The following is a 23,477-nucleotide window of genomic DNA, read 5'->3' on the forward strand; positions in this document are numbered from 1 at the left end:
CAAATGCTAATCAGAAGATGCCACGTCTTATTCAAAGTAGCTGAAGCATATATATGCTCATCTTGTAAAAATCCTGACAACTAAGTATACACAGGCAAACATAATTATCCTCCATATTGCATGGAAATACAGTTGTCAGTTCTTCAGATTCAGAAAGTTCAGTATAATTGGTGAGCTACTTAAATACATATCTTTTTTATAGGACTGTCTATTTTAAAATATTATGCTTCAGTGAACTATTTAATTATGCTCTTTAAAAGAAACCATCTCATAGACCTCCACGGTATTATCACAGAAACGTGTATATTGTTTTGGAAACATCTAGCAGCATAACATAGAAAACTAGGAGGTCCCAATATCTCATAGGAAGGATAAAATAAAAAGTAGAAGATTCAGTGTGCCTTTATTTAAGTATTTCAGATTGTTTGTAAGTGCATTTTAAATATATGCTCTGTTTCCTTCACTTTATTGAAGTAAAAAGGATGTTCAATTAGTCAAACAGTCAAAATGGCTGAACAATTCAGGATCAGCTACTTGAAAGAAACAGACTTCATTGCTCCTTTCCATTCTTGGATGCACTGAGAGCTCTTAACCTGTGCTTCAAAGCACCACATTTACTCATATGCCAGAAGGACATCAATTATTTGTACTCAAACCTTTAAAAAATGAATATAAGACTTTTTATCTCAACAAATGTTCACAAAAATGTGAGCAAATGTTCCCTTTACATTGTCAGAAAAATGGAAGGTCAGAGACTTTTTAGCTAAAAGAAATACAAAGACTGTAGCTTTTCACCAGCATTCCTGTAGAAAATGTAGATAAAACTAGAAAATGGTTCATTTCCCTTAAAATTTTTCTGCTGCAAATATGTCTAGTTCACAAGCCATTTTCGCTAACTGGATCCTGTTGATGACATTGGAAATTTATAGAAGGGTGGGAAAAGGACTACCGCAACTGAAACTTAATCATAAACATCACGCATATGAATCGAAGCAAACACCTTCCAGCTGAAGATATGAGACATTCACACTTTTGAAGAATGAGGGACTCCTCTGTAAATTTACTTGAAATATGACAGTTGTAAAATAATTAAAAGCTTGAAATAAAACTGCAAACATGTTTAAGCAAGCTTCTTATCAACTTTTTTTTTTTGTTAATATCTGAACAGGGTTGTATCCTACGCTTGTTATCCATCATTTTGGAACAATCACCTGGAGCCATCAAGTGAAAATCACTGTTATGTGTCAAGTGAATATGGAAAAAACTATACAAACGGGCCGTGTCCCAATGCTTTAGAAAAATCCAATCAGTTATACCGGTGTGCCTCTCACTACAGGGTCTCCTCAAAAGTAAGTTCATAGTGTTCACCCATCGTCTCACTCATTTTTCTCCTTTGGGGCTTGAAAATTATCTGGCATATGGAAATATGTTCACTTTACTTGAAGACTAGAGCTGTGAATTTTCCTTTATATTGCCCTTATACTTTCACAAAAGTCTAAATTCTTTATGGTTTCTGAATTTTACATCATCTCTTTAAAGCTGCTGCTTTGTGGTCCTGCAGAAATTAGAGATGGAAAAGAAAGTATGCAGTCGTAACTGGGCATTAGTGCTTCTTAAACATGTTTCTGAAGGTTTTGTTCATTTGGTAAACCAAATATTCTCTAGCAGAAATACAAGTACAATGGGACATTTATACCATAGAGAGATATATATGTACACAACAATAAATTAGTATGAGTTTTAATTTTATTTAATAGAATGTATTCTCTTCCCTTGCCCTCTTTGCTGCTGCTCTCACCTCCTCTCAGGAAACCGATATAATGAAAGAAATCATGGACAAAGGACCAGTGCAAGGTATGGTAAGTTTGGAAGATGATAATATTATTATTGCAATAATTAAAGGGTGAAACGTACTTGTATCAAAATATTAGAAAACACAAACTGTATTCCACAGGGAATAAAACAGACGTATGCACTGTAGTTCATCCAGGGGTGCTTGGTGGGCAAGTAGTGGCCCTAGAGGCAGCTGTACTGCATAATGAGTAAAATAATGAGTAAAAGGACCTTGACCTGAATTTGTTGAAAATTTGTGCAAAATCTCTGTGCTGGAAATGTGCCTTTTCCCCACAACAGTTCTTTGCTCATTGATGAAATAGCAATTTGGGGCTGTGCAGGAGGAGTTAAATGTTAGCAAAGCTCTGCTCTCTAGGGCTGGGATCAATTCTCCCACCGGCTGAGGCCAACCCACCAAGCCTGCTCTCCTCTGAAGGCAACGCTGCAGTATACGGGCCCTCCAGGAAATCATTTCGTGCTGGAATGCCCCCCAGAATTTCCCCTTTTTGGAGCCCAGATGCTCTTGTTGGTTTTAGAGGGCTAACAGTTTTGAATTCTTCTGCTGAACCCTGCAACGAAGATCCCTGACCTCTAAGAGAAATAAAGAGACTTCAGCAGGGAGTGAGTGACAGCAAAACGTTATTTAGCCTCAATACTGTCTGTTTGCAGTCATGGATGGTGCTGGCAGCACCCGAAAATGCAGGTTCCTGCTCACACCCCAGGCCAGTGTCACTGGAGAGGTTGAGGGATGTGGGTTTGGGGTGGTGGGGAAAGGTCATGGTGCAGGATGTCCACCCCTCATGAATGGATGGCTGATGCAAAACCAAAGCATTCTACTTCAGGGAATTCTGAATTTCTACTGCCCTCAATTATATAATGATTTATCATAACCTCCAGTTTATTATGGAAATGGTCTTGATGATTAGATTTAATTCATTTCAGTGCATCACGGAGTTGAAATTACCTCTTAAAGCTCTTTACGTGGGCAGTTGCAATTAATCAGAAGCTCGGACTTAAAAAGATCAATATTATCAGTCTTTTTTGTTCTGGCCAAGTTTGTTTGCTCAAGGGAAATATTCTTTCCTACACTGCATTTGATCTAGAAGTGAACACAGTAACTTCTGCTGGTTTTAAGAAAATTAAAAAATTAGGATCCTCAAGATAAAATTTCAGACCCCTCTTTAATATTGTATTCGTAGTCCATGCATACAACATTTTGCTGGATTAATCTGTGAGTACTGAATCTTCCACATGAAATAATCTATATTCAGCCATTTGTTAGGTTTTAACCACTCAATAATTCATACAAATTTTTGAAAGGTCAATGCTTTTTCAGAGAAAATGTCTGTATCAGGTTAAGGTAATGCTGTATGTGGGAAAATCTAGATCTAAAGAAGAGTATATAACCGAGAGTGTGCATCACTGAATGAAATCACTTTTCATTTTTTCTTTTTGCTATAATGAGATTTTTTTAAATGAGTCACAGTTATGACCCAATAATTTGTCACTGATTCTCTCCTTTATCTTCCCGTACTACAAATGCAATCAGGGCATAATTCTGATTTTAAAACCACATCATGGTGGTGTGTTTTGGTTTTTTTTCAAAACATCCTGCAAATGATCTTCAGCTACTGAAAGAGATTTTTCCATTATTCATTCACTTGTTGTTCCTCAAGAACTACAAAGTGCTTCTGTCCAGTCTTATCTAATATACAAAATAATGTTTAATGTCTGGAAAATATTCAAGATCCTTTCAAGACCATGATGTAGAAAGTCATCCAGTTTGATGATGAATGTACTTGGATTTCTGGGCATATTTAAAGTTAAGAAAAATATGTATTTTTTAACAATTGTGAAACAGTAGGTGTAGGAATGTAATTGAAAACTTTCTGTTATACAGCTTTCAAGTTTGAGTGACAGTTTCTCTCTGACATACGTCATTGTTTTATATGGTACAGGAACCGAGCAATTAGCACTTTCAGATGCAGACAAAGAAACACCAGTTTTTTTTAAAAATCTATTTTCAAATAAACATAGTAAAGTTTCATTAATGCTTTGAAAACATTCAAATGGACAATCTAATATTGCCCATTCATCTTTTATTTTTTAATGAACTTTAGCAAATACTCTGATAGTTATAGTGCTGACGTAGGAAAATAATCCTTTCTGTCACATTAGTCAGTCTCAGTCAAAAGAAAAGCTGACACATTGTTGGCAATACATCACAGTTTTGACCCTACAAAACTTCTAATTTCAGTTATCATGATCTTGGAAGAAAGAAGTATTTCATTTTCTGACACAAGAAAAAGATCTGGAGAAAGCACTAGGCTACATTAATGTACAGTACTACACTTTAGTTCCTTTTGTAGCAACTACTTTTAGTTTTTTGTATCTTTGTATGTCTTAGAGCCACAAATTCTTATTTAAGAATTTTATGCAGAGGAGTCCATAGTGGAATGAATCTTATAATTTGCTGCATTTATATGCATAGGTCTGACAGCTCAGCATGACTGAGGTAGCTCATGCATGAGCTACAGTCAACCTTACGAAAATTGCTCTCTCTTCCGATTCATTAATAATTAATCCATTCATTTTAGAAAATCCAAAGTCTCTTCTACATGGGAGGGAACAAAGTCAGCTGGTGGACTGTGATCATCTTATCCTGTCCAAGTCACAGTCCATATCAGGACAAAGTCACTGAATAAATAAAAATGTCTCAGTGCTTGATTTTGAATTATCATCTCTCTGTCCACCCTACATTTCATGTACCCAGCCCACTTAACGCCAAAGACCGTACCATTATTGAGCTCCTGATTGAAGGGTGTATATATATATATACACACACACACACACATATACATATATATGCAAATATATACATACATACACACACACACACACAAAATGTAGATATAGTATGTAATCATGGATAAAATTCTCTCACATGGGCTATTCTGGAAACACACGTCAAGATTTTCTGTTTCATTTCAGTGGAAATGATTTAGGTATTATATTTCTTCACAGAGCCAAGAACATGTGTTTGATTTAGAGCTGCTGATAAAGAATAAATTGTTTTCTGAAACTGAACATATGGACCTTGATTTCAAAGAGCAATGTGACTTAGAAATGAAACTACCTTCTCCTGTCTCAGCCTGACCATAGCTGAGATCTTCTAACCTCAGACCTCCCATGGGAGACGTGAATTTTGCAGTCCTTGCACTCCCCCTTGTTTCTTTGCCTCCCTTTGGCTGAGGTATCAAAACAAGAGCCAGGGAAGCCTCTACAGTGATTTTTTTGAATGACTCATCGCCTTCACTTCCCCTCTGACACCCTCACCTGGATTAAGGCCAGTGGGAGTCTTCTTCCCCCTTTCTGGTCCTTTGCAACACTTCAAAGCTCTCCCTCCGCAGGCTCCCCTGCAGCTCAAAAACCTCGACAGCTGGTGTTTTACATAGAGTTAAACTCCTGGCTTTATACACTGGTGAGCTTGGGGGCAGGGGGAGGGGGGAAACCTTTGCAGAGAGCTCTAATGGACTCCTGAGCTTGCAGCTAGAAACTAAGAATAAAGTTTGTGCTATTTTCCCCTTGGTCTGTTGCTGTCAGTATGTGCAAGCTCTGGTTCTGCAGGCAACTCGGCAGAAGCTGTAACGTTAGTCATTAAAAGCATTTACCTTTTTTTCTGCTTTAACTGATATAGCTCTCCCCCAGACTTGCCACCTAGGTAGCATCATGGCTGCCCTGTGTGTTGCTATCGGCATACATTTTTTATGTGAGCAACCTCATTAGCAAAGTATATTTTTAGCCAGGTTTCCTGGGCAAATGGGCTCATTTGACTGTGTTTTGAGCTGCTGTCTTTCATCCCCTAAAATTTGTGAATGTTTTCTGTTTTCAGCCAAGTATGATAGAGGCCAAGAGGTTGTAAAGATAGTTCATTTCCTTCAAGTTTATGAAAATATTCAGGTAGGAAAAAGAAATTTGAAAGTGTGCCAGACAGAAAAAACTGCAGCATGAGCTCACCTTACTGGATATCACAGATCTATACCAGGCACATGTTATAAATGCTCCAACCACATAAAAATGGTCAGTGTAACTTTATGGGACACCCAAGGTGCAAGACTTTAGGAAACTGGATGTCACTAATTCTCATGTTCCAAGCTGTGTGGCAGTCTAAGACTGTTAAAATCATAAGCTAAAGGTAAGTTGGAGTTAAGCTTGCATTTAATACTTCTGATTCACCGGAATCAAAAGGTAATGTAGACCTGGAAAATATTTTCATTTCTCTGGATCTGGTAACCCACCATATAGCAAAGCAAATGGTACTAAGGTGGCAGAACAAATGTGGAAAAGAAACCGAAAACATTTTTCTTAAAAAACAAGTGAATGGTGTTCCTAGGAAATAATGAATAGACATAAAAAGCAAATTGTAATCTTCATTCTCTTACACAAAATTTCCAGTTCTTCAGCTCTTTGGCTTTACATTTTTATGGACACAGGGTTTTTTTTCCACACTTTTAGCTGAAAGTCAGGATGAACATACATACAATCTAGTTTTCCATAAGGAGATTGGTGTGTACTTAAATGAACTGTGAGTTTCAGAAAAAGGCATACATATCACTTCACCATATTTCACAGGATATACATTGCCTGTTAAATACTTTTCTTGAATATGCAGATGCTTGTCAGAACTGAGGGTTTTATACATGAACCTTGAGGAGATTTGTGTTAATAAGCTGGATTTCACTGGAATTGAGAAAGCGTATGTAAACCTACACGAGGCAATATTTCTTCTTACTGTATTGGAAGAAGTCCATGATAGGGAGTTTCCATGACAGGGAATCTCAATTAATTTGACAAGAGACCTTTGAGAGAACTCTGTTAGAATAGTTCACTCAGTTCACTCACAGCAGGGAACTTCTGAGAAATTAGTGAATATAGTGTAATTACAAAGTACACTTAGGCAGTCCAACACACAACAAAAATCTCACTGGTAAAATGCAAGGAGCAAACTAGAAACAATATTTGCTGACTGTGTTGATTTTTCCTATTGTTTTTTAGCTATAATGAAAGTGTATGAAGATTTTTTCCTTTACAAAGAAGGAATCTATAGACACTCCCAGAAAGCAGGATCTAAATGGAAAATTCATTCAGTCAAGCTCCTTGGGTGAGTAAAGTGTATTCTTTTACCCTTTTCCTCTACTAGTCATGAACGTAGTAAAATGTCAATACTAGTTTGGAACCCAAAAGTTTCACTGTCAGAGGTGGAGCACCGTTAGCTCCCAACATAAGATTGTTGTTGTTTCGTTTTCACATATCTGAGAATTTTAGAGAGCATTGGAAAGAGGTATAGACCCGTCATCTTTCAAACTACTCTAACATTTGCTCTAAAACTTCAAATATACTGGTTTATAGAATAAAATGTTTTGCTGAGTATTCACAAATATTCCATGTACACATCAAGTTGTGAACAAAACTGACACAAATTCCTCCAAACATGCCACCGAGCAGAATGCAGATGGAAACATAAAAATTGCTGGTGGCCTCCTAATTAACAAGTCCAGCTTACTGGCACAGCAGTCTACACTCTCTATGCCCCAAACAGAAATCAGCTGCTGCTGGGATGCTGCTGATTTTATTTGGGATGCATAAGGAATACACACTGAGGACTGGAACTGCTGCAGAAGAGTGTATAATACACTAGTGGATTTCCCTTCAAATGTGGACTAGTGCCACTATATTAAGATGACAAGTATCTAATAATGCATACACTTGAATTAGAGAACACACCACGGGGCTTTATTCTTTGACATGGAGGGAAAATGCAAGGATGAATTTATTAAATCATCGAGTGAGTAGTTACACAGAGAAATGACCAGAGAGTCTCAAACAAATATTTTATAGGTGATCTAGAATAGCAAATAAATAATGATTCAGGCCTGTGCTAAGAAGGTACTGAAAGTATCTTCAATATGTAGTTCAAGAAAATAAAGTCACAAAATAAAACGCATTTTGTGTTTGTGATCTTAGTAAAGATGTCCTCGTAAAGGACATGGAAATGCCTATGGTTGTGGAAACTGCTGGCTATGAATTACAAGAGTGTGCCTCATAATGGCACAGCAGCAATGAGAAGCAGCAGGCTCATGCAAGATCATCCTTGACCCTATACTGTTGCAAAAAGTACTGCCTCAGACTAGTAGAGGAAAAGCTCCTGAGGTTTGTGAGTGTGAATGTTGTGAAGCAATGAAAGAGACAAACTGGAATTTAGCATGGAAAAATAGAGGACTGAATTAGGAAAATATGTTTATGAAGGACGGCTGGTATGTATCGGTTTATATGTATGCATTGAAGGTATATCTGAAGGGCCATGAGAAACCAATAAAATTAGACAGTGAAATTTGCAATGCAATTTGAATACCTCAGTTCAGGGATGAGCTGCTGTGAGGCCATGAGTGCAGGTGTTGGGAGGGCTCTGAAGGGTGCTTGGTGCAAGCATAAGGTGATGACAGCTATTCCCTCAGACGTGCTGCCCCAAATATATGCTGAATAACCTACTGAGGTGAGTGATTAAGACAGAATGGCACAGGGGGACAAAGTGATGGCTGAGGAGTGAGACAGAAGGAGGGCTAGTAATGTGCTGAAGTGGATGCTGATTTAAACGGGAACTGATAAGCCGTGCAAGGAAAAGATAGCGGCCCTTAGGCAAAGAGCCACTCGTGAGCAAAAAACTGAACACCTTGACTGAGGCTGGCAGCTCCCTGCAGAGGATTATGTTGAATGGTCAGTGCAAAACACTGAGTAGAAGGAAAGCCAAGTGGTCTGATATACTGAAGAAGGACATGAGAAGTGAAGGAAAAAGAAGAAAATTGTGGGTGATGATATTTAAGAAACCTCAGCCTGGTTCAGAATTTAATATGTGGGAAATGCATTTACTTACTAACTTTCATTGAACATTGCTGAAGTATCCAATGGATCCAAAAATATAAAGAATTATCCATCCTTTCATTATCTAATGCGTAAGTGTGCTGACCTCTGAGATTATGCCATATAAAAATATTTGCAGAGGTGTTTAACTGTAAAAATTGAATTCAAGTTTGATAAGTTGGAGGCTGTTTGAGCCCAAGGCTAGGTGTACATGAGTTTCTAGCAATGATAAATCCAGTGAGAAAATGTGATTCTGCACCATGAAGTCTAAACCACTCTTTTGCATACATTTTAATCTCTTCAGGATTAAGCTATCACTTTTTCATATCATTCATTAGTTTGAATTAATTTGAACATAAAATATGTGGCCTGGGTGTAAGTTCTTTGCCACTCACATATAGCTTGGGTGGGGTTTTTTGAGCAAAGGATAATGCGAAGTCCTTGACCTAAATAAAAAACTCATGAAAATCTCATTAAAATTGAACTTCAGATAAAAATATTGATGATTATTTGCATTCTGCATAGCTGAGATGATTCCTGGACAGAGAAAAATGAGCAGACACATGCTGACACATAGGGTAAAAAATGCAGTTTTCTGTGGGTTGATGTTTATTGTAGTCTGATTTTTTATTTATAACCCCTTCTATAAAGGAGATTCAATATTTGTAAAAGGCAGTCATAATAATGAATGACCATATTGAATTAATATTTGTAATCTCTCAGAAACATTTTTGAGAATGCCTTAAACCGCCTATGAATTGTATAACTATAAGGTAATGGAGCCATAAAATGGAAATAAATTTTGGTGAAGCTTGTAAGACCTATTTGTACAAGAACTGAAATGCACATATAAACTGCCTATTTGATCATTGGATCATAAGGATTTTAAATGCATTGACTGGCTTCCCTTGTTCTGCAACTTGAAATTGCTAGTTATTTTCTATCATTTGAAGGCTTCTTATTTATAAAATCAGCTCTGATAGGACTATAAGTCTATCTCCAGTGAGGTACTGGGTGACCTCAGGCTCAGAGCGGGAATGGGATAAGACAGACCATCATGGAATAAGAATAGGAAAGTGTGGAACAGCCAGGCAGAGGGTGTTGCAGGTAGCAGACCATTTGGGTTTGATCACGGTCTCTATGGATAGGGAAATAGGGCTTTCGGCAATCTGAAGGCAGGATGGACTGACCCCGCTGACATCTAGAGAGAGTAGGATCTTTCAATCAGTTTCTGTGTCTGTACCCCAGAGACAGGGAGGTAAGCAGAAAAGTGAGTAAGGGAGACTGGGATTCATAACAGCTCAGTGTTTATGTGTAAAAGCTAGATTTCTATGTCTCTGCTAGGCAGCCATGGTTCTCTTTATCTTCCATGGCTATTCATCTGCTCTATCCTAGGTATCTATCTTAAGGTGAGTTGAATTGCTTTGTTGGATCTTATTTCTCTTTGCTGACTATAAATGAGCCTGTGGGGTAACATCAGACTTAATGGCTAGCATTAAAATGTCGAGGTTAGACTAGAGGAAACCCACTTGTAATGGCATACTAAAGTAGCTTAGAAACAAAATGACTGTATTACTGGTATATAATATCTACAGTAAGAAAGATAGTATCTTCAGAACGTCTTGCAGACAGAATGAAAACAAGCTAAAGAGGCACAATAAAACTGCAAATGGCAAGTGGGACTAAGGAAGACAAATTGGTCAAAATCCAGTAATTTTCACTTTTTCAGCTGCACTCTGTTATTTTAAGAAGACTAATGACTGAAAAATGACACATGAAACTGTCATCTTTATCTCAAGATCTCTTAAGAATAAAAGTAGACTGAATTCACATCAAAGATTAACTTGGTAGCAGATTTATCTCTCAGATCTATACATTTAAGCTAGAGTTGCTGAACAAACCTGTCAAGTCTATTCTATAGTAGATTCTTGTAAAATTGGTGCATCTTTTTTTCTAATCTTCTTTTCCTTCTGCTTCTCTGGCTTTCTTAGTTCCACCTAGGAAAAAAATGACAGAAGAGAAATGTAGTGTCTATAGGGAAAGAAAACATGAGGCAGATTTGTTAATGGTGTAAAGATGCCAAAGTCTGTTCAGCATAGAGGAAGTACATTGGCTTAAATAGCTACTGTTCAAGATCAAATATATCTCTTTTCAAAGTTAGGCATAGTGAAGTAAAGTATCCATCATTAATGTCTACAGCCTGTTCAGACAAATCTTGTCTCAGACTCTTTCCTCTGCATCACTTCAGTATCAGTGCCAAGCTACAATATCTGATCCATACCTTCACTCAGAAAGCTGTATCTGCTGATCCCCTGACACTCTAAAATTCAGAAAGGCCCCAAAATCCCAAGCCTTTGGCTACAGTCAAAACTGTGGACTGTCACTTTAAGGCTTGGGGAGGGCATGAATAATTTTATTAAAAGCCTTAGATACTGTTTCATGAACAAGATAGATTTTCAGATATTTAGAAGATGCTCAGAATGACAAAGAACTTTCATAAGAGGACACTGAGAGATGTACATTAAGTGGAAACGCATTTCCCCTCTATTTTTATCAGTGATTCACTGGAAGCTTTAAATTCAATTGTGCGGCAGATTAAATGGCATTGAAATATCTATGCCCTGAAAAAACATTGGTTGAATGTTTCTTAATAGAAAAAGCCATATTAATGGAGATAAAATTGACACGTGAGGCGAAAACTTACATTTTAGCATTGAGGGGATAACCAGACTGGGCAACAGCACTCTAAGATTTAATACACAATTAAATTACTCACCTGTGCAAAGTCCAAAGGCTTAAAAAAGATACCAGTGACTACTGTTGGTGACATCTCAGGTTTTGGCTTTGAAGACACTGTTTTTCTCTTCATTTTTCTCTTCACTTGTTCTCACTTGAGCTTAGACTCAGAGAATCACAGAATAACAACAATCAAGCAACATTTTAAACCACCAAAAGTCATGACTCAAATTATTTTCTTCATGACTAAGAAAACCTTGGGTTGAGTTCCCTTTTTCTTTCACGGGGAAAAAGAATCTACTTTATTATTGTCAGACAATCAACATCAGATATTAGTTTTAAAATTAAACAGCAACACCCAAAAGTATTTTACAGCAAAGAGAAATACATTAGGAGATCATGGGGAAAAGATACACAGTGTCTGATGATTCATGCAGTTAAATCCATGAGACTGTCTCCTATATAATTAATTATGGTAGATTTGTGGGAATGATTTAACTATTGACTCAGTGATAATTTGACTCATCTCTCAAGCTGAAAAGTCCAGGCAAAACCATAGTTTCAAATTCCAGCAACCATTTTCTAAGAAGTTTTGTCTCACAGAGAACACTAGTCAGTGACCCTAACCTTATTATTAATAAAAGATTAAGAACTAAACTTTTGTCTAATCGAGTAGATAAAAGTCCTAGTCTTTGAAAGGTACTAGGATTTTGTGTTACAGCACTAAGAATAGGACATAACCTGAAATAGTTATACCTTTTTTGTCTGGTAGAATTATGTCAGTTATATGACCAAGTTCAGGGAAGAAAGTGAGATGAAGTTTTAGACTGCATGTATTTCTGTCCCACTCTCTTTTTGTCTGGAGAAGGAGATACTGTGAGCCTCTTACGAAAGCAGAACTTTGGTATTAAAATAAACCAGGTCAAGATGAGAGGGACCAAGTAATCTTTGTATCCTGTTGCTGTGTATACATAGTCTATGGGAAGACAGTATTTTTGCCCAAGAGATTTCTTTGTTTGTTTGGCCAGTGTGGTGACAGCAAATTCTCAATGCCTATATAGAAAACGTAGCATTAGAGAGACAAGTGAGTCCAGTTAGTGCTGATTGTGGTCAGCACTTAGGTGAGATGAATTATCTTCAGGAGGTATTTCTCTCTTGATAGTAGAGAGTGGGTTTTTTCCTAATCCAAATGTCTCAGTTGCCTGAAGTTGAATTGGATTAATTTAGGCTTCACAAAGTCTTGTTTGATCACCAGCTTTTTTTTTCAGAGATGGAAAGGGTCAGAAATATCTCATTAAATATGTAACTGTAGAAATCCCATGGTTTATGTGCCCTGGTAGCCAAGAGGACAAACCGCATCCTGGGGTGCATCAAAGCAGCTGGTCAAAAGAGGTGGTTATCCCACCGCATTCAACATCTGTGCAGCCTCACCTGGAGTACTGTGTGCAGTTCTGGGCCCCACGATTTCAGAAGGATGCGAAGGTCCTCGAATGCCTCCAGAGGAGGGCAACAAAGCTGGTGAAAGGGCTGGAAGGAATGTCCCGTGAGGAGCAGCTAAGGACTTTGGGCTTGTCTGGTTTGGAGAAAAGGAGGCAGAGGGGCGACCTCATTGCTCCCTACAGCTTCCTGAGGAGGGGACGTGGAGAAGGAGGTGCTGAGCTCTTCTCCCTGGGATCCAGGGATAGGATGTGTGGGAATGGTTCAAAGCTGCGCCAGGGGAGGGTTAGACTGGACATTAGGAAGCATTTCTTTACTGAGAGGGTGGTCAGACACTGGAACAGGTTTCCTAGAGAGGTGGTCGATGCCCCAAGCCTGTCAGTGTTTAAGAGGCATTTGGACAATGCCCTTAATAATTTGTTTTAACTTTTGGTCAGCCCTGAATTAGTCAGGCAGTTGGACTAGATGATCATTGTAGGTCCCTTCCAACTGAAATATTCTATTCTAAGTTTATGTTGTAGTTGTATTGCAGGTTATACAAAGTTTTCTGGTTGTTTTATTTGACCTGAAGATCCTTGTGAATGCAGAAGTTAACAGAAATGAAAATACTTGAAAAAACAAGAAAAGTAGGAAAAAAATAACAAAGCAAAATATGAGTAAAGACCAGAACCTTAAAAACAGAATACATACATTTCTTTTATACATCCTCTATGTATGCTGGTTTTTAACAAATTCATTGCTTCTGTTTGTGAAAATAGGATGTGACACAATCCTATCTTCAATGCAGCCCCACTCTAGAAAGACAGGGAGGAGCCATTGTAAACAAACAAACCAACCAGAGACAAATCTTAGCTTTATTCCTGTAAATCTGGGACTTTTGACAGTGATGTCAGTGATTCCAACATTCAACCTACAAACTGTGTAACTTGGAAACTGCAACTGTGAGTTGAACTGGTTAAAAAAAAATTGCAGGAGTGGTTTAAAATTGTATTTTGCTGTTTGAGTATTTTTGATCAGTAGATGGGGGCGACTGCCAGTATGCGAGAAGAGTCTGTTCTAGATATAAATTGTTGAATGGCAGAAGTTAGAAAGATGATGCAGAATGCTGATTCCTAGAGCTTTGGTATTCAGTAGGCGGTTTAACTCCTTGGTTAACACAAAGCACTGACTTCTGCCAACATCGACAGATCTGCAGGAATTAATAGCTTGAGATTTGAGACCTATCATTCTTCTTTACTCTTAAGGTCTTATTTCTCTTTAGTTGACATCTTTTAAGGAGTCAGGTTGTATAATATTATTTAGCACAGTCTTCAGATGTATTTGCTGTATTTCCTGTTAACAGCATTTTACCTACAAAGCTGAATGTAAGCATGCTAGAATCTAGTTTCTGTTCTCCTACAAAACACCTCAGTTTTGAAGCCACTGCTGATAACCCTTTTTGTTGTGTTAGGTTGTATTTCTAGCTTTTTTACTGTTTTATTCAATGATATTTAATTATCAACTACTGTGCTTTTTTCTGCAAATTTTCTTTATACTCCTCCTGTGAAGTCCACCTTCATTGTAGTGATACAGTTTCTTGAAAAAGAAACTAGGAGATGTTTAAACAAAACCAATTTTCATTCTGTGGAAGAATAGTGAAACAGTCTCTATATTCTCATTTTTTAACTGTCAGGCAGTGTTGTGCATTCAGGGCCTATTCCTACAGTGTTAGTATCAAGGGAAAGTTATTACTGACAAGGACAGCTAAGGTAGCTCTACTATACAAAACTGGACACAAAATTATGAAAATCCTTTTATGGAAGCACACAAGTACTCATCCTTTCATCTGAAAGAGCACCTGAATTCTCGTTACAAAGTCAGTTGTAGATGGTTTCCCTCGAGTAAATGGAAATACCTTGCTTGCTTTTTCTCTTGAAGAGGACTGAATGCAGTTTGGTGAAATTACTTCTTTTTATTCAAGGTTATTTTTGATTGAAGATCCTGGTGGTTTCTTTTGGAAAAGCTAAGTGGTGTATTTCTTGCAGAATGTTTTTGTCAGACAGAAGAAAACTCCCCTTTTAAAGTAATTTTTGGTAATTGATAGGCAGAGCTTCTCCTTAATGATTCCTTAAAATCTCTTCTTCTTCTTCTCCTCCTTCTTCTTCTCCTTCTTCTTTTTCTTCTTCTTCTTAATAAAAATGGAAATTTTGGAGGGGGTAAGGCTGAAAGCTTTTCCTAAAAATACCAAAGGTGGGGACATTAGTGGTCTAAAGCTTTGTAAAAATAGCCCTAATAGATTCCCCATCGCCGTGAGTAATGAAGTCCAGGATCTGTTTGCTTTTGAAATGTCATTCATTTGTAGTAAATATCAAGCTGGAATAATCACAAAAGCAAGAGACAAAAAAGTGCTATTAGATTATTTTGGTCATGTTCCAGAAAATGTAATATTGTTCTCTAATGGATGTTGCCCCAAAATGTGTCAACTCACTTTTAAGTCTCTGTCATTTCCACTTAGGAACTAATTCCACTGGGATTTAAATTACTTCATTTCTGGGATATTTTTCCTTAATGTTTTCTTTCCTGAACTTCTTCCCCCTATTCTATCTATACACTAATATATGACACTAATTTTCTCTTTCTGCTTAGTGTTTGAGCCCTACACAGATCTAGGCTGTTAGCATCTATATATTTTGACTTAAGCTTTTCTCAATTTGTCACACAAATACCTTTTACTGTTGCTCTTTTTATTCCTAGCAGTGACTTATCAGATTTAGTGTAGGACTGCAGTCATACACTGTATAATTCTTTACTTAAAACATGCATGATCTTGCCTACTTTTATTCCCAGCTTCTTAGGTTTTCTTTCTAATGTTGTTAACATACCTAAAGCAGACTCCATGTCTAATTTGCTGCTCACCATCACATCTATTAGCTTCCAAGCACTTGGCTTCCCTTGAGACACTGGAAATCTCTGACTACCTTCCACAAGGCTGGGATTTCATTACTTAGGAACATGTAGTTTGGATAGGTCTACTTTAGGAAAAATTGGCAATGACTGCATTGGCTACATGAACTACTGGATCTCAGGAACAAGAACTGCCAGAGAAAGAAAAAGAACTGTAGGAGGAGATATAATATTGACTGTATTAAAGACATTATATCAGCTAACAACTCTGAAAGTGTAGTTTTTTAAGAAGTAGTGACAATCATTTATCAATTCCTGTTGATTTTAACTTACAGTCAAAATATTGATACCTCTCAAACTCATGAATAGATTCCCATTTCTTTTCTTTAAAGATTACTTTCTAAAAGCAGTTAATGGCAAAAGGATTTGCTGTTCTACTAAATCATTTTCACTTACAATGAACCACCCCCCCCAGCACAAGGGGGTTCTGTTCCATGGTTAAGACTCCACAGCATGGCTGTTTTACAGGAAAAAAATTAACTACAGTGTCATTTTCCCTTCCAATCTGTTGGTCCCTAAACTAGCTCTTGCTCCAAGCCATGAGGGAACATAAAATACATCCCAGATTAGCTTAACAACCTTTTCAGCACAGTGCATTCCCGATTTAATTTTGTTCAACCAAACTGTAGCATCTATGATTTTGTGCTATATTGTGAAAAACGGATACATATCAGAACTGTAATTTCCATGTTGTTTATTATGATAATTTGATCCTCTTCTCTAAATTCTTTGATCTTATCCCTGATGGTTTAAGATGGACAGAATCCAAGTCCTTCAGTCTTTAATGTCTTAATTCTCCTCATCATTTATTCTGAAATCATGTATTGTAGTTGCATAGTTCTAGAAGCTGATACATCCTATTTTCTGTTGATTCTAACACTTTATTCACTGTATATTTCCACTATTTTTCCGTCTTCTCCTTTTGCTCATCTCACGCTTCAGTAGGCAATTAATTATGTCAGGATTCAATTTGAAATTCAGGCAGGTGTGATGTGCTAGATATGCAAATTCTCATCACAGAGATGGTGATCTAGTCAACAAAGTCAGTGGAGACTGGAGGGCAACTCAGCTGCAACTGCTCATGGATCCATGAGTTGCCCCCACGCAAATATTTGGTGCTACCAGAAGTGGGAAAAGCTTCCTACCTGGCTGCATCTCCAAAAGGACATGGATGTCTCCTAGGTCCTTTGTCACATCTGCCAGAAACATGTGGATGTCTCAGGCACCGTAAGGCATCTCAAATAGTGCTAGACACCTGCATTTAGGCAAGTGAATGGATCCCAATATACTGCATTTGCTACTGTGGGACACATACATTTTGATATCTTAATCTTGAGCTAAATCCCACCGTGTTTTACTGTCAGGAAAAAGGCAAACTCTAATTCCAGTTCTGACGGTAACATTTACATCAAGGATAATAATACCACTCTACTGCTTAAATCTCAGAAGAGACCAGTAAAACAGTAGTACACTGTATTAACTTCAGTTTTTGAAAATATTGTAAAGGAACTATTATGTAGTCTGTTTTTCCACAGTATACAGAGTGCAAAAATTTGCATTCTTTAATAATACCCTTGTACTACGGGTGCCTTTCATAATCTGCACAGATCTTTCACTTTTCTGGGACAGAAGTGGGTGGCATGGGTTTCACTTTTAAACCCCAATGGCTTATGTAGCTCCTTCAGGATTATACTTCTTAGTTACTCATTTTTTTAATTTATTTTGGTTTTGAAGATTTTGAGGGACCAATCAACACTTTCTCTGAGCTGCTACTTTCCAGGAAAAATGATCTGGAATGCTATCAATAATATATCAAGTTACTTTTTACTCCTATAGTGTCTTCCATGAGGGCTCCTTTTAAATTTATTAGTGAATAAACTTTTGCAACTAATGTCTATTTTAAAATACGAAATAAAAAAAGAAGTCAAATCTCAGAGATTACCCAGATTCAGGAAAAGATATTTGTACAGAGACCCATCTATATAGGAAAACATACAGGATGTGAACTCCATCGAAACAAGACCATTTCCTGAATTCTTGCAATAAGATGCTGTCCAGTTTCCATTGAGCCTAGCGGATGCCTAAGAGTTTTAGAAGGTTAAGATTTCCTCTAAATTTGTTTTCAGATTACTAAATATCATCGGAGCATTTTAACAAATTCCTCTCAGTCAGTTTTTATTCATATTTCAAGGAGTAGTACTTACAGCAGCAAGTAAAACAGCAGTTAAAATTCAAGCTGAATTTAATACTATTCATTTATATCATATATTTCTTTATAACTCAGAAAATTTACCCTCAGATGCCTGGTTTACCAACAGAAAGGATATTTAGAGATTTGTTTTCTCTGAGGAATCTAAACTTAAGCTTAAAATGGAAGCTGTGCTTGGATGCCATAACATGTTTGATAGGTGCAACTAAGGGATATAATTCAGAATGAATTTATTCCATCAGTAAGGCTGAAATCATGAAAACTACTGAAGTATAACTTCATAGGCAGGAAAAGGCAAAAAGAAAAATTGCAAAGATCAAATCTAATAGTTATGTTGAGAAATCTGTTTTAGAAAATTGAGAAATCTGTTTTAGAAAATATGTCCTACTTTCCTAAAGATACCACTGCAAAAACATTTTCCACTTAGGAGTTTTTTTGAAAGAATTGCTTCCTCTTTAGAAGGTACATTAGTATGAATGAGCCAAGAAAACCCCAGAAATGCTCTTGATGGAGCTGGCATTCATTCCCAGAGGCAAGATGTCAAATCAAACTGGCATGTGGCTACAAACACTGCATCATTGAACAATATATAGAGAGCGTGGTTCCCAGAACAACAGCTGTTTCCATTACAGCTGAGTGCTTTTTCAGACTGAGAGATGTACATTAGCCAGGGAGAAAGGAGAATTGGTGAATCTCAGCCAGTCCTTGGAACAAGCCTGAACAAACCATGTGAAGTTTTAGGAAAGGCTTGGAGACAGGTCTAGGACCTCATGCCATAGTTGCTGCCAGTAAAGGTCAGCATCTAGGGAGATTACAATCCATTCCACCTTTCCTGCTAAGTCCTCCTCCTGATTCATGCACTAACCCCAATACTGGGTTTGATCAGTAAACAGTAAATCAACTTTATTATCTGCTCTTTAGACTGCAGCCATTCAAAAAAATTGGCAAAATCACTTGCCCCATCACAATCTATTAGTATACTTAGTTATTTAACTGTTACACAAAATCTATACATTGAATACAAAATTTAGTAATTCGTAGAACTGTAGACTGAGGCTGGAAGTTGTTTCATCCAGCTCTCCGCACCCTAAATTGGGGGGGCCATCTTAGATCAAGTTGCTTAGATCATTGAATACTTTAGATTAGAAGGGATCTCTGAAGGTCATCTCGTTTAATTCCCCAGCTCAAAGTAGAGCCACCTTCATAGCTACGGTTCATGGGGCTACTCACGTTGAGTTTTGGATATCTCTGAGGACAGATATCCCACAACCTCTCACTTCAGTAGTGCCTAAACACTTGTTGTAAAATACTTTTTTCCCTTACGTCTAGTTGCAATTTCCCTTGCTGAAACTGTGACTGTCATCTTCTGACCATTGGCTGTGCATGTATCAGGAGAGTCTGTTTTATCTACCCTTTGTAAAGCAGAAGACAACAAATAGATCTCCCCTGAGCCACCTCTCCCGAGGGCTGAACAAAGCCAGCTCCTGAGCCTCTCCCTGGACATCGTGTGCTCCAGACCCCAAACACCTCAATGGACTCTTGCTGGTCTTGTTCCAGCCTGTTAATGTCTTTCCTGTATTGGGGAAGCCCAAAACTGGGCCCAGCGCTCCAGACGCAGAATGGCAGATCTTGAATAAAGTGGATTAATCACTTTTCTTGCCCTGCTGGCTACACTCTTGTATACTTTGATTTAATGTATTTTAATTTAGAGTATTTGGATGAATGCCCATGGGCATGGATTACTGAGTAAGCAGCTCTTCTTTCTAAACTGTAAGTTAAAATGCATAATGTTGAGTAACTCTGTTTGTATCTGACTGTGATGGAACAAAACCTAGGAAATTAAATTCATGGATATGTTACAGTCAAGGATAAAAAAGGATTCTTTTCAATTTTAGTTTCTAAGTTTTCTTCCATTTAGAAATATTTCTGAGAATCAATAAATTCCTATCAGCGTATGAAACTAGGAGGTGAATTTATTATATTTTTTTAGAAAATAACAAATGTTTGAAAAATATTTAATCACAGAAAGGTGAATCTGCGGGGACTGGTCATCATCCTGCTCAGACAAATGGGAGAGATAATGTGTAGTACTGAATGCAGGAATACATAAATATAAATTCAAGGCAGTTTTCTTCTATCTTTAAGACTGATGTAAATATTGGACTTTCACACTGCAGCTGATGTAATATTTTTTAGTAAAATGGTCACGAGGAAAGAAGTAAATCTGAATCTGATATGAAATCAGAGAGCCTACTATATATTTTTTTAAAAAATTATGATCATGACAGACTGTATCAGAAATATATTTGGCAAAGAAAAGGCAAAGATAATTAATAATCCCTGAACTTTCATGTGATAAGTCAAAGAAAAAGCATCATGAGGCCTTTTTAAAAAACAACAATTACATTCAATGGTCATTATGATCAACATTGTTTTTATGATTCCTTGCATTTAATGAGCAGTAGCTACAATTTGTATTTGCAACTGTAATCCAGACTTCACCTCTCTCCTAGTCACCAATTTGTCTTGCTTTTTTTTTCCTTTGCCTGGAAGTGCAGGTATTCCACATACATTAGGGTTCACTGTGAACCAAAGAGAGCTGATGCCACCATGGCTGTTCAAATTTTGTTACAAAGATGACACAAAAATCTTAATTTCCCCATTCACAGTGTGGGATTTCTTATATTTTTGCTGCTTGCCTTTCAAAGTGAATGGAGCACTGCAAATACAGCTCAAACACGTGGCATTGGTGGGATATACACCAATAAGCACCCTGTCAATAGCATTCTCTATATTCTAGGATTAACTTTATACTGCGGAAAAAACTGTGAAAGTTCACATCTTTGGTTTTCTGTTTATTTGTGCCCTCTTATAGGCACCCAAGCATCATGACCTGTGAATAGTAACTAGACAAGCATTCATTGGGTAAATGCAAAACAAGACAGAGCTCTTGAAGCAATCAGTAGACATACCATATGTACCTAGGTACCTAAGGTGTGCAGTGCAGCTTTTGCTCATTGAACTACATCCAGACGATGGCCTTGGAACTTCTTATGCCCCATATATACACAAAGTGAGGCTTAACAACTCAGAGCACTGTGCAGTTCAGCTACAACTACACATTTGTGAAAGTCCTGTCATCCGGCATGTGGGGACAATCTCTCGTGTGGTTTCATGGATATTGCCACAACATTTAGCATGTCCTCAAAGAAGTCAAAAAAACATCAAGTAAGTTTACAGGTCATCCCCCACATCGTGCAGTAAACCGGATCACGTTGTCAACAATTTAATCTGAGCTCAGAAAAGCTGGGGAGATTTTCAGTCCCAACTCACCAGCTATTTTTGTAAAGGTGTTGGATGAGATCTTTAACAAAAATGTTCCTAGGGATCTTCCGCTGAATGGAAGAAATGTGTTCACTTTAATTTCAGTATTCCTACACAGTTCAGTTCAGTTCAGCTGGCAAGCTCTTCAAGCGGAGAGATTCTGTCAATGAAAACAGTTTTTTGCAATGACAAACTAAAACTACACTTGCATTAAGTTTTTGTAGTCCTAACAGCAATTTGGCTTGTGGCTAAAAGGATGCTTGTCTTTATTTTCATCAGCAGCAGAGTCTGTTGTTTAAACATGGAGATGTTTATGCTGATACTGGTAACAGTCCAGGACAACTGGACTGGGACTACTAACTAAGACAAGCTTTTCTTTTCTGGTTGCTCATTTAATACTACAAAATATGAACATATGCATCAAAAGCCTCACTAGTACCATCTTTTGTAACAGGTGGGGAGCATTACCTGACAAAAATGGACAGAAACAGAAGTTCTGGGTAAGTGAATCCTTAGCGCTGTGTTTTGAGGCAGAAGAAAAAATCTCTACAACACAGATTATCTAAAACCAACTTCTTTCCTTTCATTCAGTCTTTCTCTGTCTATTTTTTTCTTTCACCTTAAAGTCTCCTGCACAATTCTATTCCCTTTCTGGCAACTTTTACCATGCTGACTCTTGAACTATAGCATCATCTACCTCTATTTCAAAGCCTGTTTCATCCTATCTCCCACCTGTCTCCATGTTTTTTCCTACACTGTTTTTTCTGTCTCAAACCTTACTCAAATTCTTAAACGTTATTCAGATTTCCCATGAAGGCTCACTTCTTTTTCAGGTCTGCAAATAAGACTCAATAAAAGTAATCAATATTATTTGTTAGAACATTTGGAAAACACAATCTATCTATTTAAAAAGTGTTGGCAAATGCTATACGGCTATCAGAAAAAAAAAATTAAATATTGGCTTTCAGCCATTTAGAGTAAGTCAGATGTTACCACTTTGATTATGATTAACAGCTCATCTTATTATTCCTGTGTTCAGCAGAAGGTAATTTGTAGTTTACATAGCTGATGGCAGGGCTTATGGTAGATAGTTTCACTGACATTTAGGGCAAAACTTCTAGTGACTTCATTAGAAACTAAACTGCTCAATATGTCAATAGCTACCTGAATGAAACCTAATTTATTAAAAGTCAGCTTTTTTGTATCTTGGGTATCTCTTTAACAGGTTAGATGTAATTGGAATTTTGACCATTGTTGTTTCCATGTCCACTTTCTCCAACCAATAGTTGAATTATCTAATGATTTCTGCTTCAATTTATCAAACTGCCTTGTAGAAATAGTATTCCATTTTTATTAACCCTGGTTTTGGAACTAAAATTTTGATCAAAGCAAAAAGGAACAAATGATTAGAAATCAGGAAAAGGTGCATTCTGATTCTCAGTGCACTAAATTTGAGAAACTGTTTCTTAAAAAGGAAACTAACATAAAAGATTCATTTTGTATTCTACACCTTGCATTTTTAAATACTACTTTAAAATTGATATTCTTTTCCTTTTTTTTTTTTTTGTTAGATTGCTGCAAATTCCTGGGGAAAATCTTGGGGAGAAAATGGTTATTTTAGGATTCTACGTGGACAAAATGAGTGTGATATTGAGAAGTTGATTTTAACTACTTTGGGATAGCCATAGTCTTCTACTCTAATTGTATTGTACCATACCTGCTTTATGTATCTGTTCTTTCCATTGTTGCATATTGAGTCTTTCTAGAAAAATAAAAATGTCCTCTCTGTAAGTTACCTTTCTTTCTATTATGGCTCGTTAGGGCTTCCTGATTTGAACACACTGCAGCCATCATAACACTCTCAGATCTCAACCGGTACAAACACTCCTTTATACTAATAGCAATTTGTGACCAAGACTACTGAAAACCTTGGTGTCTCACAGAGCAGCAAGTTCCGTCCTCTTTTATTTACATCTCACCACTAATTTGTTATATTGCTAATGGTTGACTCAACAGTGCCTGAAATAAATGGAATCACATTTCTAGTATTAATCTCTTTACAATACATACTCTGGTC

General features: G+C 37.2%; 1 protein-coding gene across 1 annotated transcript in view; it reads left to right on the forward strand.

Annotated features, from left to right (window-relative positions):
* Window positions 1–23,191, forward strand: part of TINAG (tubulointerstitial nephritis antigen) — a 45,347-nt gene extending 22,156 nt beyond the window's left edge. Inside the window, exons 7-11 of the mRNA XM_009913679.2 lie at window positions 1,169–1,349; window positions 1,809–1,854; window positions 6,889–6,994; window positions 21,855–21,900; window positions 22,972–23,191. Of these exons, the coding sequence (XP_009911981.2) occupies window positions 1,169–1,349; window positions 1,809–1,854; window positions 6,889–6,994; window positions 21,855–21,900; window positions 22,972–23,082 (490 nt within the window). The 3' untranslated portion in view covers window positions 23,083–23,191. The remainder of the gene's footprint in view (window positions 1–1,168; window positions 1,350–1,808; window positions 1,855–6,888; window positions 6,995–21,854; window positions 21,901–22,971) is intronic.
* Window positions 23,192–23,477: the final 286 nt, after the last annotated feature.

The sequence above is a fragment of the Haliaeetus albicilla genome, chromosome 18 (genome assembly GCF_947461875.1).
Source record: "Haliaeetus albicilla chromosome 18, bHalAlb1.1, whole genome shotgun sequence".
NCBI classification, from domain to species: Eukaryota; Metazoa; Chordata; class Aves; order Accipitriformes; family Accipitridae; genus Haliaeetus; species Haliaeetus albicilla.